Raw genomic sequence first — 17,002 nt, forward strand, 5'->3', positions numbered from 1 at the left:
CATCCACCATTCCTTCACTAAATATACACACTACTGTACGTACGGAGTATATACTACGGAGCAACTACGTAGTAGTTGTACTACGTATATACTCCATACAGAAACGCACGCATAGATGTACTGTTACGACTTTTGCCTGGCGGAAGAATAGAGAGCACAACCCAGTAGCAGAAACAGCATAAGAAACAAGAGCGGAATCGGAAACAGAGACAGAGACAAAGACAGAGTCAGAGTCAGAGGCAGAGGCAGAGGCAGAGGCAGAGGCAGAGGCAGAGTCAGAGTCAGAGTCAAGAGTCAGACACTGACAGAAACGGAAACATATTTTCGCTAAGAGAACCTAAAGAGAGTACGTATCCGCCTGGGATCGGTGCCTCGCAGCTCTACTTCAACTTTACCTGCACTACTGTGGAACTTAAAGTGATTACTTCGTACTACGTAAATAGACCGAGTTTGAAGTATTACGAAGTACTAATATAATATTACAAGTACTACGTAGCTGCACATTATTCTCGTTAGCGCTCTTCCTTTCTTCCTTTCTCCCTACTGCAAGTCGTCCAGTTTGTCTTGATTTTGACCTTCTTGCGATAATGCTGTGAGCAGCTGGCCTGGTCTGGTCTGGTCTGATCTGGTCTGGTCTGGTCTGCACTAGAACGGACTCTCTGCCCTGCGGCGGCAAGAGGAGCGAGGGGATAGCCCCCTGTAATGCACTCATACTGTACTACAGTAGTTGTACTAATAAGAAGTAATAACAATAACTCGGCATGCAACAGATAATACCGCCGGGCCCCTGGCAAACAGAACAAAGCAGACGTGCGCCATGAACCCCACGGACTCCAACCGTCGTCCCGTAAAAGCGGTATTACGGCGGAAGAGGCGAAGGATAAATCATACGGAGACGTTTTGGACCCCTCTCCCTCCCGCCCCGAATTGAAGGAGTTGGCAGTGCGCACTGATCCCTGCTATCCGTAATAATCAATAAGTAACCATGATGTTTACAAGCGGACACGAGGCCATGGCCCATGATACATACTACGTACTACCACTGCCCCCCCGCTGCCGTCCGTAACCCCATCACACACGTCGAGTCATGCGTCCGTCGTGTGGGCGAGGGCGAGATGGGATTGGGAAGAAGCACACAGTACTTTTTGCCGAGATGGCATCTTTGCAGATGGCTATCCGATGATCTCCTGTTGATCTGGTGCTGGCAATTGTAGTAGGAGTAGAATAGGTGTCCAGCGAGAGCCAGTGCGTCTGTCTCTCTCCCGATCCTAGAGGTGCAATGGTCTAGAAGTGATTGATTGACCTTCTTGTGCAGCAGCTCGCTCTTCCCCGAATAATGTAATAAATTGTATAGAGCCTGGCCGTCCGCGGGATGCTTTGAAAGTTTCTCATCGTTGGATTCACGATGCTCCTGCAACTCTTCTCTGTAAGTATAGTACTACGTACTACGTAGTAAGTAAGGAATGCTAAGTAGGGTAATAATTCCAAACCTTGATTCCCACATGTCGCCGCTCCCTTGGAAACAAATCAGCGCTTCGGGTCTGCATGGGGCCCTTGATGATGGCGCATACCTATCTTATACTACGTACAAGGGCCTCAGTGGGCCTGTGCCCTTACGAAGGACGGATGAATACTACCACAACCGACCTAGAGATTTCATTAGCTGAAAATAAATCGAGGTTCCGCTTCTGCACGGTATACTACGTAGTAAATTGCAATGACGCACAACATATGGAGTACAAGCCACCCTTCGGCAAAGACTTCTGTGACAAATTCTAGAAGTAAACAGCTTGTACTCTGGCTTGACTGGGTAATGAAGTTCTGTAGATTCGGGTTGCTTCGACTTACTTCGAATTGCTCTTTCTGATTCAGACCGGCCAGGAGAAGTCATTGCATGGACCAGGGAAACTTGGGTTGACGATTTCATGGCCCTGTCACGGCTTTATCGATTGTTGACGATCCCAGATGTTTCTCCTTAACCCATTTAGTTGTGGCAGGGGCCAAAGCTGAGTTGAGATTTTACGGAGTAGGGCCGCGTTGCGAGACGCGATATCACAATTCATAAATGTACAGGGATTTGATCCATGTTTGGCAGCCAATTGGCTGGATGTCGCCGAGAAGAAGTACGGAGAGCTAATACCCGAATTCTCTGGGTCCCGCCCGGCACGACAGGGCGCATGGAGGGCTTCCTTGCCCTGAGAGTTGCTTCTGTCCTGTAAATAGATGATGCCTCTTCTCCACATTCCGTCAAGTCAAAAAAGAAAAAGAAAGGGAAAATAAATGAAAAGAGGATCGTGAAGAGTTTTCGAGACGAGGAATCCACGTGTCCTCCTCGGCTTCAATATCGTCGTCTGACAGAGTAAGAGAAGGAGTACCTAGTACTCCGTACTACCTACTATCTAGATCTCCGTCATGATCCTTGCGCAAGGCTGCAGATTGCATTGAGACGAGACGGCGCCGGCCCACGTTCCTGATGTCAAAAGTCAAAGTCAAAATCAAAATCAAAATCAGAATCAGAATCAGAATCAAAATCAAACTCTCCTCGCTCCAACCAACAACGATGGCTGGTGATGCCAAGACGTGTGAGGCGGGAGGCACGGACTCAGCCCAGTGCTGGAATCTCGATGTTGTTGTTCATCGATTACCTGCAGCTGACTGAGTGATTTTTGCTTCCTTCTGCAGCAAGACGAGGCAGTCCGACAGCGGGTGCACCTGCTTCTGGGCCTGTCTTCTTGTTCCAATCCCCTAAGCAGTTGTTAGCGAGTTCAAAGAAATGTGTATGCTCTGGTAGTCAGCTCCTACAAATCAGGAAGGAGTACAACAATTGATTCCTGTGGGCTGAGAATTCCATCGGAGATGATATTCATCAGGGTCCTTGCCAGCGATTAACGAGCCGTCGCAAACCTCGAGCACGGTATCCTTGTTGCTTTGGTTATCAGCCACCTCCCAACACATTGCATGCAGGTTCTGGTTTCACGATGACAACCTATACTCTTTGATCTTTCTTGTCGAAGATGATCGCAACCGCTCTGCTTGCTCTCCACCGGTCCACCGGTCCACCGGTGGTGAGGGATCAGGCTCCGTTCCATGCAAACGACTTGGCCATAGCGCTCGTGAAACATATGGTTGCCAAAGCTGCACCGTGCCACTTGACAGGGTCTGCTTCGCTCCCCGACAGTGGCTCGCGGCTTCGGCGGTTTCTTTTCATGGCCCGAAGCCCGGGTCATTTGATATCTATTTCCAGGAGATCGATCCAACGAATTAGTAGTACCGGTACGATAGAGAGCATAATTTCCGAGTTTGCAGGCAACATGACATGTCGCCAGTTATGCTCGGAAGCAGACAATCCAGGAACTCAAGCCAGGTACTGGCACAACATCCAAGTATCCTTCCGACGCGGAAAGAATTGAGCATGACGGTTCGTGTGGTTGGAGCGTAGGCAAACCCATCTAGTAGTATCTTGGAAAGAACGGCAGACCTAGAGGTATGGCAAGCTGCCGCTGGATCGAGCCTCCTTGCCTTGCGCGGCAGTAACCTGGAGGCTGGGGATGACAAGATACTAGTAGTAGCTTGTAAGTACCGGTAGAGTACAAGCCTGCACTTGAATGATGTGATTGAAGAGAGGGAGGATGTGGTAAGAAAAATCCGCGACAAATTTCTTCCGCCCCACTCCCTTTGCTCTGAGACCTGGGAGAGAGTTCTTGGTGGACGAGTGTCATTCTGCGGGGGGGATTATTTTTTTTTAGCGGACCCCGCTGAAGTATACAAATTGGATGATGCAAGGTGGAAGGGTGGAATTCTGTTGAATGCTGAGGCCGGCCCGATATGAAGTCAATATCGTCGAAATGAAAGGTACGCTAGAGTATGATTTCGCTGTGACTGTAGCACCAAATCCTTCAGAGATAAATTATGCAATTATCCGGGTTCTGCGTTTGAAACTCAGACATTTCGTCGTGCTGGAGTTATGTACCCACGGTACAGGCCTAAGTATTACCCCTCGAGGGTGCCTCAAATGTTAAGTTTCCACTTTAAATCCCCTGGTTATCTACCCTCGAGGGGTAATACTTACGCCCGGGACGTAGTACGTGGCTGCTGCACGAGAGTCAAGAACTAGATAACAGCTCCGGATCCTGGCTTGTAGGCCCTGTTGGGTCTTTACAATTCCATGGACGGGCGAGAAATATTCCTTTGATCTCCGTTGACCTGCTTTGATCTCCTTTAACGTATATGTGCATGTAATACCGTCATGCTTGTTCGGGAAATCGTCAGTCCAATGCTCATGACTTGATTCCATAATCAGCTCAGCTCAGCTGATAATAGTGGCACTCAGCCACGGACGGGTATTCGCAACAATCAAGACGTTGGGAAGTTAACGCTCTAAGAGGCGATGATACCAAGAATGACTGAAGTTAACTGTCAAATGATAGGTCGCTAAAAAGAAAAAAGGCAATAGCATTTGCCGGCGTAGTGATCTCATCCTCCCAGGTAGTCTGGTGTATGTTGTAGGATTGGTCCCATATGCAAGCTTATGGACCCGACTTGACACCAGAAACAGGCGGCGATATCAAATGCTGGCTACAGCGTCTGTAGCTGCGTACATACAACAAGAACTGTAGTGCTTGGTGAGCGGACCGTCTGCTAGGATAGATGGAAGAGCACAAGCCTCAGAAGCAGTAGATATGTATCAGGTATCAGGTATCACAGACTTCATGCTGGGCTGATGAAGATGGACATGGTGATTATGCGGATGGATCCAACGGTGCATTCCAATAGGTACGACGACAGGATCGAAGGACTGAAAGCACAGCCGCTTTGGTTTGTTTGGATTGGGCGCTTCCCCCGGCGCTCAAGGTCAGAAGAAGGCGGTCTGACTAGCATTTCACAAAACACAGGCTATGCGAATGATATGCCATGCTGATCTGTCTACTTCATCCACATGCGAGGGGTGTCTTGTGTCTGTCTTGTCTAGGCTGTAAGTATTCGTATCTTGGGGATCCAGTCTGCAAGCAGGCAGGCATCCGATCAGAACAAGGCATCCTGTGACGACTCCGCTGTGGCGACGCCGACGGGTTTGCAGACTCTTTGTGTCATCTGAGAGGCTTTTGACGCTCTGTAGATTAGCAAGAGGAGCCGCGGGCGAAAGGAGATAAGCAGTCCGAGGATGCGGGGTGGATCTTCGCTGGATACGAATCCAGCATCAATACCGATACTTGCCTAATGCCGCGTCCATGTCCACGCCTGGGCCTGGTGCAGCGCGTAGTGCGCAAGAGCATTACGAGGGAACTTATATACCGTCGAGGGTAGAGTTCTTGTTCCTTAGGATATGTCATGTATGATGTCGCAGGATTGTTTTCTTCGTTGATTTCCGAAGCTCCGAAAGTTTTGGATGGAGACCCCATAAGTGGCATGTACTACGTAGATAGAAAGAAAAGTGGGATAGATACGAACTGAAGAAAAGGGGTCGGCTTATCGGCTTATCGGCTTATCGATAAAGTTTCTAGAACTGTGGTGGTGGTGGTGGTGGTGGTAGTGGTCCTGTGGTAGGGTACTCTGAGATATATGGAGACACTATGATGTCGACAGCGATGCACATCTGTTCGCAACCACGCCTTCTACCTACTCAGCAGAATATAATAATACTCTTCCTTTGACTCAGCTATACAAAGAACCAGAGCCATACGATGCTTATATAAGGCGAGGGAATGTAGAGTGGAAGAATTAAGTACAGAATGGACAATAGACGACTTTGCTTTGAGTTAGCGCTGGCGAGCGGCGTCACAATCGGCAAACCGATGCGATAATCTCGAAGTGAAAGACAAACTACAGTGATGCCCAACGCATCAGCAATGCCGCAATCATCTCCTCCCCATATCAGCCTGCCAGAGCGCCATTGCTATGATGGGTCGGGCCCTTTCAGTCCGCAAGAAGATGTAGGTGGCCCAGGCCAAGTTGTACATCATCGGAGGGCTGCTTGCTAACCATCAACAATAGCTTGGCTCAAGTGCTTCAGACGAATACAACCATGCTCTTGAGGTATATTTGTTGGCTCAAGGCTGTCATTCCAGGTTAAACATAAACTAATGCACGCATAAAGGTAGTCTTCCAGCAGCAAAACGACCACCGCCGCAAATCGTCCCTTGTGAGCTCTGAGAACCCTGCGCACATATTCCAAAGACGGCAGAATATCGAGTGTTTCGTGCATGGCCTGCTCGAAAGCCAAAGAAAGGATGGTGGCTCCTCCAGTGGCGCTCTGGATGGCATCGCAGATACTCTGGCAACGAAGAGGATAGGGAGTGCTGTGGAGGGAATTGACACCCATGACGAGTCCCTTGTGGAGCGCAAGTGTGGTAGTTCTGGCGAATATGAGAATGTCTCGGGCCAGGAGGATGAGCTTTCTTGGAAGAAAAGAATCGAGGCCAATCATTTGCACGGGGACCATGTCGAGGTACAATCGGGCGAGGATCCAAATGCAATGCACAGCCGGCTTCTTACCAAGAAGCAATTATCCGATATGGCCTGGGGAGTGAGGGAACTGTCCAAACGGCTTGGAAGCATCAGATTAAAGCTCAAGGTCCGGACGGTATTCCTTCTCACTAAGGCGCATGACGAGACTCTGATCGGAAATACAAGAGAAGTGGTCAACTGGCTGCTGAGTCCAGACAGAGAAGTCCGTTACATTGTTTGGGTAGAGAACAATCTACGAGATAACAAGAAGTTCAACGCCAAAGGCATAATAGAGGAAATGCAGAAGAATTATGCGTCTCTAAAAGAGGACCAGGCAAATGTCGAGAAACGACTGCGATACTGGTCGAATGACATGTGTAGGACACGGCCACACACATTTGACTTCGTAGTCACTCTAGGCGGAGATGGTACCGTGCTCTACGCGAGTTGGCTCTTCCAACGAATTGTCCCACCGGTCTTGAGCTTTGCTTTGGGCAGTGTGGGCTTCCTGACGAAGTTCGACTACGATGAGTTCCCCGAAACTTTAAAGAGAGCTTTCAGGGACGGCGTCACCATCAGTTTAAGGCTACGTTTTGAAGGAACCGTGATGAGGAGCCAAAAGCGGCGGCGAACGGCGATTGAGAATAGCCAAAGAACGGGAGGCGAGCCGGAAGACGATGATTCGAATGAGACTCGAGATCTGGTAGAAGAATTGGTTGGAAAAGAAAGAGAGGACGATAGAACACATCGACCTGATGGTACGTACGAAATCTTGAATGATATCGTAGTTGACCGTGGCCCAAATCCAAGTAAGTAATTGCAATTGTCTAAATCGAATTCTACTGATACCCATAGCAATGTCGTCCACCGAGATCTTCGGAGACGATGAGCACTTCACATCAGTGCAAGCAGATGGTGTCTGCGTCGCCACCCCAACCGGCTCTACAGCCTACAATCTCGCTGCTGGCGGCTCTCTTTGCCACCCCGAAAATCCAGTCATCTTGGTAACGGCAATCTGCGCCCACACTCTTTCATTCCGACCCATTATTCTCCCCGACACCATCGTGCTACGAATTGGAGTCCCTTACGATGCCCGGGCCAGCAGCTGGGCGAGTTTCGATGGCCGGGAGAGAGTGGAGTTGAGGCCGGGAGACTATGTGACTATTAGTGCTAGTCGGTATCCGTTCGCCACTGTCATGCAGCAGGGACGAAGATCCGAAGACTGGGTGAAAAGTATTAGTGGGAAGTTGGGCTGGAACACGAGGCAGAGACAGAAGAGCTATAAGGAGTGGTCACCATAGTTTTTTTTTTGTCCATAGCCGGCCAATTGGGTAGACTTGGACTTACTAACGATAATGACTAACTTATGTTTTTCCTCGATTCTCTCATCCGAAAGTCACATCATTCATTGTAAGCAAGAGAGGCAGCGGTGGTAGTTCCACCCTAGCATATTTCCATATCGCCAACGCTAAATGGCCGAGATCAACAACAGCCCTCACGAAGCGGCAGGGTCATCTTTTCACTTGCCACATATTTCAAGGGATATTCCGATCCACCCCTGGACGAAAACATAATGAAATTTATTGGCACCCGCAGCTTGGAAGTTTCGTGCCGCACTCACTGGCTTTGGTGACAGGACTCGGGAATTTAATGCACATAACCGTGAGCGTTTTGAAAAGTTGCCATGTTCGCAATCTCAACCCTGGGGCAGCTGAGCTTGGGATCCGTGGCTCCCAATGTCAGAAGGGACGAGGTGGATTTGTCTCCTGTACTGCCAGAGCTGTGGCAAATTGGCAAATATATGTTTCAGCGCGACTCCAATCTGACTGAGATTAGAGCAAAAGGCGGGAGGGAAGTGCGTTGATCAATCTTTGTTGGAGAGACGGGATATTTCCCCACGCGAGCGAGTGTGAATCCGAAGAAGGCGCCGGGCCGGGGCAGGACTGTCATAGAGTGTAAATATATATACAAATATATATTGAGCTGCGTGTTCTTTCTTTCTACTATTACTGTGCTTGGTTTTTCCGCATATGCCCTAAACAAATATCTACGCTCATACAAGCTGCTCTTGCCATATGAGCAAATGCAATTCTCTAACTATGTCTGATCGACTCTCCGTCATGGAGAGCAGCCAAGACCGGTCACGCCAGGCATTGTGGGATTCAAGTATCCGGATGTAGCGTCGCTGGAGGTCCGAGGAGGACCGCAAGGAACTGTCCGATGTGCGAGGTCAGTATTCCTTGGCATGCTCCTCGACGTCGCAAGAGCTCTAGCGGAAGACATACTAAAGTTTCCCGTACAGGTGCAAATGGGGGCCCCCCCGATGATGAACGGAAACACCGAGCGATCGCTTCTGGTGATGTTCTGCCGCGGAGCCGTGTTTGGCGAGACCTGTCTGAAGGGGGGTGGTGAGGAAACTCTACAGCCCGGATAACACACTTCGTACTACCACTACTTGTCCGTCGTGCAGATTTAAAGTCTCAGACGGATGTGTGAAAACTTTCTTCGGGGGCGATCCGCCCGTTCTCGCCTATGTATACTTTTGGCCAGCATCCTTTCCTAGAAGCCAGGGAAAGTCAAGCATTTCTCAATGCTCCCGAGCACCTTCAAGACTTGATACTCAACCTGTCAATGAGACGGGAGGAAGCCTGATTTCTGCTGAGAGCCAACAACTTGAACGATGAGGCCGGGATACACGGCTCAGACGACTTGCCTTGATGTGGACACTCAACTACGCATTCGGTTTATTCGCAGGATAGTTGTACGATGTATGTAGAATATAAGGGGTTTCTGCTTTCCGTGCTTTAGCTTTGAATGGATAGGTTGTGATATGGGGATAGGGATGGCGAATGGCGGATAGATGCCTGGGGTTTTCGAATTTGTACACTGCAGCGCTTTCAATTTGCTTTACCGAGCGCGCACAGTTGCACCAGTTACAGTTTTGGGACGTATTCTGCAAGGTATGTAGTACTCTGCGAGGTGTTGCTCTCAGAAAGGCTTTACGAATGATGACACGATGAGATACGAACCTTTAATTCAATGTGCGGTGCAAAATGCGTGACTTTAGAAAGTAATCCTAACGCGCATTGCAGATGCATCTGATAATTTTGCCCTTCGGCTGACGCGGCCAGCGCCCTGAAGTTAGATAACCAAGCACTTGCCATCTCAAGTCACTCTTTGGAGTCAAGAGCCACTAGAACTCGGGATTTTGAATCCCTTTGTAAGCAAACCGGAATGAAAAGACCAAGCCACGCAGGGTATCGATCTAAAGTCGAGGAAGCGCTCAGAAGTTCCCACAGCACACCCGAACCACGGAACACCGCACTTGAGCACTTGCTCAATTCGAAAGTCCTTCCGATACCACAGCCTGCAATCCCTGACCCCTCATGGTTGTGCTTGTGCTGGACACTTTGGACAGGTCTGTATTGAGGCAGTACTGCTGAGAATTGTCTCCGGAGAACAAAGAGCAATGTGCAACCCAGATCAATTATAAAATTGGCTTTTGCGCTGGAAAGGCAATCCATCGTCCGGTAATCCATCGAAGTCGATATCGTCCCATCCATCCGGAAAATACCTTCCAATACTAAGATGACCTCTGATCATCCATCCCAAACTCCGTGCCATGAGTAAAGTCCCACTGCCCATTCGCACAAATCGATCGACGGGCTCCTTCCCATGGTGGTGCTTTAACGGTGCTGCCGAGACTGTTAGACTGACGCCCTGGTGTAACTCCCCCCTCGAGGGCTGCTTCCCGGGCGCATACCTTGACGAAGCCAATATCGTGCGCCTTCTCACGGAAGCACTGTCTGCAGATGTTGAGACCGTACTTTCTGATCAAACCAGCCTTGTGGGTGCAGACACGGCTGCGAGCTGGTTAGCCACCGCCCATCCAGAAACTTCTTTTCCCTGCTCCATTTCCACTCCTGAGCCCAGTATGTTCCCAATTCAAAACCCGGCTTCGTATTACACAGAGCATGAAGGAACTTACCAAGCGCGGGCTCCCTTTCCGTAGGTACGGGGGCGCGAGTTCCAGACGGATTCGTGGGACATATTGGGCAACCTTTTGTTTTTTTCGAGATCTGCTAGTATGTTGGTTATTAATCTTCTCCAAAGCTGTGTTCGTTGCTGGGATACAAATCTTTTTGTACGTACTACGCGGTTCGCGAGGTTTGTCGAGTTGTTGCGTCTGCGGTGGGAGTTGTCGTTGACGTCGTCGGATTGGGGAATATTTTTCGAGGTTTGTGGGCTGTCGCACACGCTAATAGGCGAGGTTACTGGACGGCGCGGGGAAATATTGTTCCAGTGTTTATCGGAAACTCTTTTCCCAAATACTCTACGCGACTACTTCTAGCAATGTACAAGTAGCTTTTATCCGATCAATAGATTCTCTGTTGCTAAACGACATAAAATTTTTCACAACGAGATATCAGCAGTTGAAGTCGTGTTGCTGATTCATCCTCTGAGTCATCTGAGCTGACCTACCCTATGCGTATTGCCGATAATATCAAGCTCAACCTCTTTCGTGGTCTCTCCATATACTGTTGATGAGTTCTTGGTACCATTGCTTTTTGAATTGGCTCAGATAATGGCTGAATTGGTTCTCGAACAATGTGTTCTCCATTGTCTCACTTACCTGGGCACAAGCGCAACATGCACGAAGCTGATTTTGTATGCCAGCTCTCATAGCAATTGATGCCCATCAAGCGTATCATATGGAGAAGCGAAAACAGCATCCCACTCATTTGTACTGCCCAGCAACCTTCTCGAACCGTATTCATACGTATCGACCTTTATCTTCCTCCCACCTTCTAATCCAGACCCAACGGCACGATTTAGATCTATCTCACATTCAAAACGCTTGCTTTGTTGGCTCATGCCTGGCCTGTCTCTAGCAGGCGTACTGGACCTGTGCTACTGGTTCAGTGATGGAGTAAGATTTCCATAGTGAGATGACAGCAGTTGGGATACATCCCCAATATCATGTGGCAGTATGAGAGCTGTGACTCTCTTGAGTCTTTCGGTGCATGAGTCTCTCATGCTGTCCTGGTAAGAAAGTGACATTTGACAACCATGGCAAGAGCAAAAACTATAGCATGTTCGACGTTCGTTGCATGTCGGCTACCTACCTACTCGGTATAACAACATTATATTAGATAACTTTGAAATCTGAATTTGGACAGCTGCGTTCGGGAGTTGTGAGATATGGCTTATCTGGCAATTGGAAATGGTATAATCAAAGAAGAAGACATGATTTATGATATCTTTGAAGTGAGTACTTTTTAAAATTGTGTGCCCAGAACCCATGACAATTCAGGGTTCTATATAAATGGGTTGAATGTTGTTTTCAGCCTCGGGAGCTTGATTAACATACAGGGATCTTCTCGCGCTAGGTCGGAGCTTCGCCTCGCAAGCTCATCCAGCATTGTGCAGTTTCGTGCATTTGATAACATCTTTGCCGTTGTTGCATTACCTTTTTTTAATCTGGGCATTTCAGACCAGTAGCTGTCCATTATTCAACGGCACAATGTCTCTGTTTGGAACCTCGCCAGACGAGGCCAGCCCAGCGCGAGCTTCCAAGTCCCGATCGTCTCTATTCGACGACGAGCCCAGCCCAGCTCCAGGATCAAAGTCCTCATTATTCGCAGACGACGATAATCCTCCAGGCGCATCGCCGTGGGGATTACTAACACAGCAAAAAGTTGCAAGGGGAGAATTGGTCAAGAACCTGCTTCCAGCCGGAGTTGTTCCCGATAGTTACATCGATACGTTTGACAACCTAATGAGAGGCGGAGACGGGCTCGAGGGAAAGCTCACACCAGCTGGGATAACTAGAGTATTGAGTACTAGCAAGATTGGCGAAGACGAGCAGAGTCGGATCGTGAGCATAATCACTTCTGGAGGGCAGCTCTCGGATATCAGCAGGAACGAATTCAATGTTCTGCTTGCATTGGTTGGGCTGGCACAAGAACGTGAAGATATCACACTAGATAGTGTTGATGAGAGAAGAGGGAGTTAGTTCTGTTTTCGCTTGGTGTATGCTACGCATGTGTGCTAATCTTTCCTGCAGACCTGCCAGAACCAAGTCTTCCAAGTTTCTCCACCCCGGTTCCTGGAGTCAAAGAACTTGCTGCAAAGCCTCCCCAGCGACCTGTAACACCTCCACCAGCTTTACTTCCCATCTCGCCACCGAAACAGAGCATGATGCAGAAAGGTTCGATCAGTTTTCCCGAGGCAGACCCGTGGGGGAGTCCTGACTTACATAGAGGCCACAACCATGAAGGAAACCCTCAACGCAATGGGATATCTAGGACAGTTAGCAATGGAGGCCACGAACCGGTTAGGACAACAAGCAACTTCACGATAGCATCAACAGAAGCGCCCAATGTTACCTCCAGCCAGCCAGCCGAAGACGCGATCTCTGCTCCTGTAGGCGGCATCTGGGGTTCTTATGAGGGTAACTCCGCTGCTTCTTATCGTGATTCGAATGCCACTACAATTGGCGGCGATGGATTTGAGACTCCAGGTGGCGGCGGCGATCGTCCTGCGCCAGATCCTCCAGTTCGCTCTTTTGGTGGTGGCCGAGTTTCAGGCGGGGGTGTAGAAGAGAACATAGTCGTTACCTTATTACCAGAGAAGGAGGGCATGTTCATGTTCCAACACCACAATTATCAGGTCGCGAGTATTCGTCGTGGTAGTAAGGTTGTGAGAAGATACAGCGACTTTGTTTGGCTTCTAGATTGCCTACAAAAGCGGTTTCCCTTCCGGCAGCTACCACTGCTACCACCAAAGAGGGTTGGAGGTACGTAACCTGTGTTCTCATTCTTGCAGCCTATTGGTGGATGGGGCACAACTCCCTCGGATCGAGGCTTGTTGGCTTCTTTTGAGCCAGGATATGTGATGCCCATGTTGCTTGTACTGACGATACACAGTGAACGGAACCCATCTTGCTGCTGACAGTACTTTCATCGAGAAGAGGAGAAGGGGATTGTCACGCTTTGTGAATGCTCTCGTCAGACATCCCGTACTATCGCAAGAACAACTGGTCATTATGTTTCTGACAGTTCCAACCGTAAGCTGATTGTACCCTGGTCGGGTGTCCTCTTGCTAAAGTATATGCTAATTAGCATCAGGAGCTTGCCGTATGGCGCAAACAGGCCACGATTTCGGTCCAAGAGGAATTCCTCGGGAGACCGTTGCCCCCAGGACTGGAAGACTCCTTGCCGCCGACATTGAACGAGCTTTTCGACAGGACACGAAGTGGAGTACGACGGTCTGCTGAGATATACATTAACCTGTGTAACCTCATGGACCGTCTTTCGAAGCGCAATGAAGGCCTCGCTGCTGATCATTTAAGATTATCTCTGTCACTACAGGTATTGATGGATTCCTCAGAGGATACCTACTCAACGGATACAAACGATGTTCCGCTGCTCAACGAAGGTCTCAACGCAACAGCCAAGCACCTCTCGAACAGCCAGACTCTACTGGAAGACGAAGCCAGAGCTTGGAATCAAGGAGTGCTGGAGGATTTGAAGAGGCAGCGTGATGCCCTGGTTAGTATGAGAGACATGTTCGATCGTCGCGATCGGTACGACAAGGACAACATTCCAACACTGGAACGCCGAATTCAGAACAACGAGACCAAGCTTATGACAATTCGTTCTAAGCCCGAAGGGTTGGTAAAGCCCGGAGAGATTGAAAAAGTCACCGAGGCTATCATTAGGGTATGATTGCACCTATTTATTGCAGCATAGCGCTAAATTTCAGCAGGACAAGGAGTCAATTGTGGCCCAGCACGCACGAGGGGTATTCATCACGGAATGTATACGCGATGAGCTTGTTTTCTTTCAGCAGTCACAATATCACATTAGCAGGTGGAACCGGGACTGGGCGCAAGAGCGTGTGAAGTACTCTGAGATGCAAGCTGATAATTGGAAGCAGCTGCATGAGGAGTTGGAGGGCATGCCTCTGGGAGATTAGTCTGGTGTTCTCTTGCTGTATCTGGAGTTCCTGCTGCATCCATTTTTTGCACCGCAATGCATGATGAATAGCGGCATTCAGTTGGTTTTTGATGATTTGATTAGCGTTTGTATAGGTATTGGGTCTGTAGGACTGGAAATGGTGAAGTAATAATAATAGGAGTCCTTGGTAGCTTGAGAGAATATCGATTTTGAAATCGGGATGTTCGCCTACTAATGGTTCCTCTTGAGTGTTTAGCAGAATGATGGCGGTCACGCGGATTCTACCACGTCCCTGTTTGATATTAAGCTAACGATAAGATAAGTAAGGTAGGTAAGTAGACAAGGCTACGTTTCTCGACCTGATACCACACACGGACTTCTTGCATCCCGACTCGACTCCCCCAATAACACATACAGGGCGAGAACACTGCACCTTCAGAATGACGACTAAACCCTCCCAAAAGCAACTCGTGACTCAGTTCATCCAGTTCACAGGCGCGAACGAAAAGTTAGCTACGAAGGTGAGTTTGCTCGCAAACCCCCCGCCCCGAGAGGAAGGAATAACGTCGATAATTTTTCTGCTCTTTAGTTGCTCAAGGCGGCGAGTTGGAAGTTGGATCAGGCTGTTGATAGGTAAGAGAAGCTTTTCATTTCTGTGCAAGAATGCGGGAAGGATTGAGAATCAAATCGAGCACGCGACCCAGAAGCAGTCTGCCCCTCCATGTGCCCCTCCATCTTACCCCTCCTACGACCAAGATCGCAACCAGAGAAGATTCGAGCGACTGCAGTCCTATATGAGCCAGGGTTTCGGGAACAATAAGGTGCCTACGTTGATCTGCGCCACGTTGTTCCAACGCAGACTGAGAATCAAGAAACGGCGAGCGCAGAGCAGGATCGCTCTATAGCCCATGGATGCACAAAAGTCAGAGGAGAATTGCCTGAGATGGCCTGTCGATATATGGCGATGCTAAAGACATCGACTGCCGTACATCCCAGGCAACACAATATCTGGTATAAAGCCGCTCGAAACCCCACCCCAAGTTTTCGTCTGAGGGCCTGATTCGCACTTTCTCTGTTTGAGACCTTGGCTATCATCCAGGTGCGGTACCTTCCAGCTCTCCGAGCATCGCACACAGTTCCAAATATCCATCCTGAACATTCAAATGCTACATGCATCTTACAAGGACCAATGGCTGAAGAGTGGAGAAATGTATCCGATTTGGGAAGCAATGCTGGCTCGACAATACTCTCGGGCAAGAAGCGCAAAACTTTGACACCTCATGAATCCTTGCTGGAGTCCTTGGAAGCCTTGGATTACTCGGAAAAACAAGAAGCATCAAGCCAATCTCAGATTCGACAATCAAAGCGACTGAAGAAAGAAGAGGGAGTGGAAGAAGAGGGAGTGAAAGAGGAGGATGAAGGGTTACCATATCATAAATTGGGCGATGAATGGCTTCATGCATGGTTTTACAAAGCGGGCGACGAATGGCTCAATGCATGGGTTCATGAAGAGGATAGAGCGGAAGATGAATAGTCCGTCATATCATCCCATGGAGCCCGTCTCGACGCCTATGGATCCCTGCTCGAATCCAGCCTCTTTTCTATTGGGGATGTCACGTCGTATAGTGTACAATACTGACTAAATGTCTATTAGTTACTTCGCATCAAATGGCGCGGCACCAGCTTCAAAGATCGAAGAGACGCTAGGAAAGCTTTTTGAGAAGTACCGGGGTAAGTGCATTTGTTCCCACGAGACCATGACCCGACTAACAGACATACATAGAAGCAAACGATCTGGAAGGCCTGACAAGCGTCAATGGCACCATGCAGTACTGCAACGATATTGGTGTTGGCTTGGAGAATGCAGAACACCTGGTTTTGTTCGAGATAATTAAAGCACCTACCGCGGGGGAGATGTCGAAGGCTGAGTTTGTCGACGCCTGGAAGAAAATCGGGTAGGTATGTTTTCAACACAAAAGCGATTATCTCGCTAATCTTTCCTATAGGGCCGACAGCATTCAGAAGCAAGCGGCCTACGTCGCTAGCCAGGTCAAGCTACTCTCTACCGACTTGGCTCTGTTCAAGAGGGTCTACAGGTGGACATTCATCTCTGCTAAGGACAAAAACCAGAAGGCTTTACCACTAGAGACTGGTCTCACCTACTGGAAAGTTATTTTCAGCCCTCCAGGTATGGAATGGTGTACGGATGTTACCAACTGGTGCGACCTGTGGGTGGAGTTTCTCCAAAAGAATTGGACAAAGAGTGTCAATAAAGATATGTGGAACCAGACGGAGGCATTCTTCGAGAAGGTGATGGTGGACCCGACCTTGAGCTTCTGGAGTGAAGACAGTGCTTGGCCTGGGGTAATTGACCAGTTCGTAGAATATGCCCAGAGAGAGAAGGGTCTCAAGTCAGATACCATGGAGACTGATTAGACAGCGCGCTTGGGAGTTCTAGTGATGTTTGGGGTGCTTGCTATTAGCGGGCTGCACGAAGGCGTCTTATGGAAAGGAACACTATAGGACGGAATTCCAAATGTATTCATGATTGACGGCAATCAATTCCTCCCAACCTGCTTCAAGTCCAAACCTGTGAC

General features: G+C 49.0%; 5 protein-coding genes across 5 annotated transcripts; 3 read left to right on the top strand and 2 right to left on the bottom strand.

Moving 5' to 3' along the window:
• Positions 1-1,284: 1,284 nt before the first annotated feature.
• L3040_002459 (uncharacterized protein) lies at positions 1,285-1,927 on the bottom strand (the record flags this gene model as incomplete). Its single annotated transcript, XM_066155563.1, has 6 exons — positions 1,285-1,411; positions 1,491-1,515; positions 1,572-1,581; positions 1,638-1,647; positions 1,727-1,763; positions 1,849-1,927. The coding sequence occupies 6 exons, from the start codon at positions 1,925-1,927 to the stop codon at positions 1,285-1,287; spliced, it is 288 nt and encodes a 95-aa protein (XP_066012556.1).
• A 3,901-nt stretch (positions 1,928-5,828) lies between these two features.
• L3040_002460 (uncharacterized protein) lies at positions 5,829-7,745 on the top strand (the record flags this gene model as incomplete). The annotated part of the gene is made up of 4 exons (XM_007289633.2): positions 5,829-5,930; positions 5,992-6,033; positions 6,095-7,253; positions 7,300-7,745. The coding sequence occupies 4 exons, from the start codon at positions 5,829-5,831 to the stop codon at positions 7,743-7,745; spliced, it is 1,749 nt and encodes a 582-aa protein (XP_007289695.2).
• A 2,385-nt stretch (positions 7,746-10,130) lies between these two features.
• On the bottom strand, positions 10,131-11,096 carry L3040_002461 (uncharacterized protein; the record flags this gene model as incomplete). Its single annotated transcript, XM_066155566.1, has 6 exons — positions 10,131-10,139; positions 10,208-10,307; positions 10,433-10,523; positions 10,597-10,702; positions 10,927-10,982; positions 11,078-11,096. 6 exons carry the CDS (start codon positions 11,094-11,096, stop codon positions 10,131-10,133), a joined length of 381 nt encoding a protein of 126 aa, XP_066012557.1.
• Positions 11,097-11,968: 872 nt separating this feature from the next.
• Positions 11,969-14,424, top strand: L3040_002462 (uncharacterized protein; the record flags this gene model as incomplete). Its single annotated transcript, XM_066155567.1, has 7 exons — positions 11,969-12,455; positions 12,512-12,655; positions 12,708-12,780; positions 12,840-13,243; positions 13,374-13,513; positions 13,575-14,168; positions 14,215-14,424. The coding sequence occupies 7 exons, from the start codon at positions 11,969-11,971 to the stop codon at positions 14,422-14,424; spliced, it is 2,052 nt and encodes a 683-aa protein (XP_066012558.1).
• A 421-nt stretch (positions 14,425-14,845) lies between these two features.
• L3040_002463 (uncharacterized protein) lies at positions 14,846-16,888 on the top strand (the record flags this gene model as incomplete). Its single annotated transcript, XM_066155568.1, has 6 exons — positions 14,846-14,926; positions 14,995-15,038; positions 16,060-16,136; positions 16,189-16,360; positions 16,412-16,780; positions 16,846-16,888. The coding sequence occupies 6 exons, from the start codon at positions 14,846-14,848 to the stop codon at positions 16,886-16,888; spliced, it is 786 nt and encodes a 261-aa protein (XP_066012559.1).
• Between the last annotated feature and the right edge of the window lie 114 nt (positions 16,889-17,002).

The sequence above is a fragment of the Drepanopeziza brunnea genome (assembly GCF_022702325.1).
Source record: "Drepanopeziza brunnea f. sp. 'multigermtubi' strain 214-2 chromosome Unknown ctg3, whole genome shotgun sequence".
NCBI lineage: Eukaryota > Fungi > Ascomycota > Leotiomycetes > Helotiales > Drepanopezizaceae > Drepanopeziza > Drepanopeziza brunnea.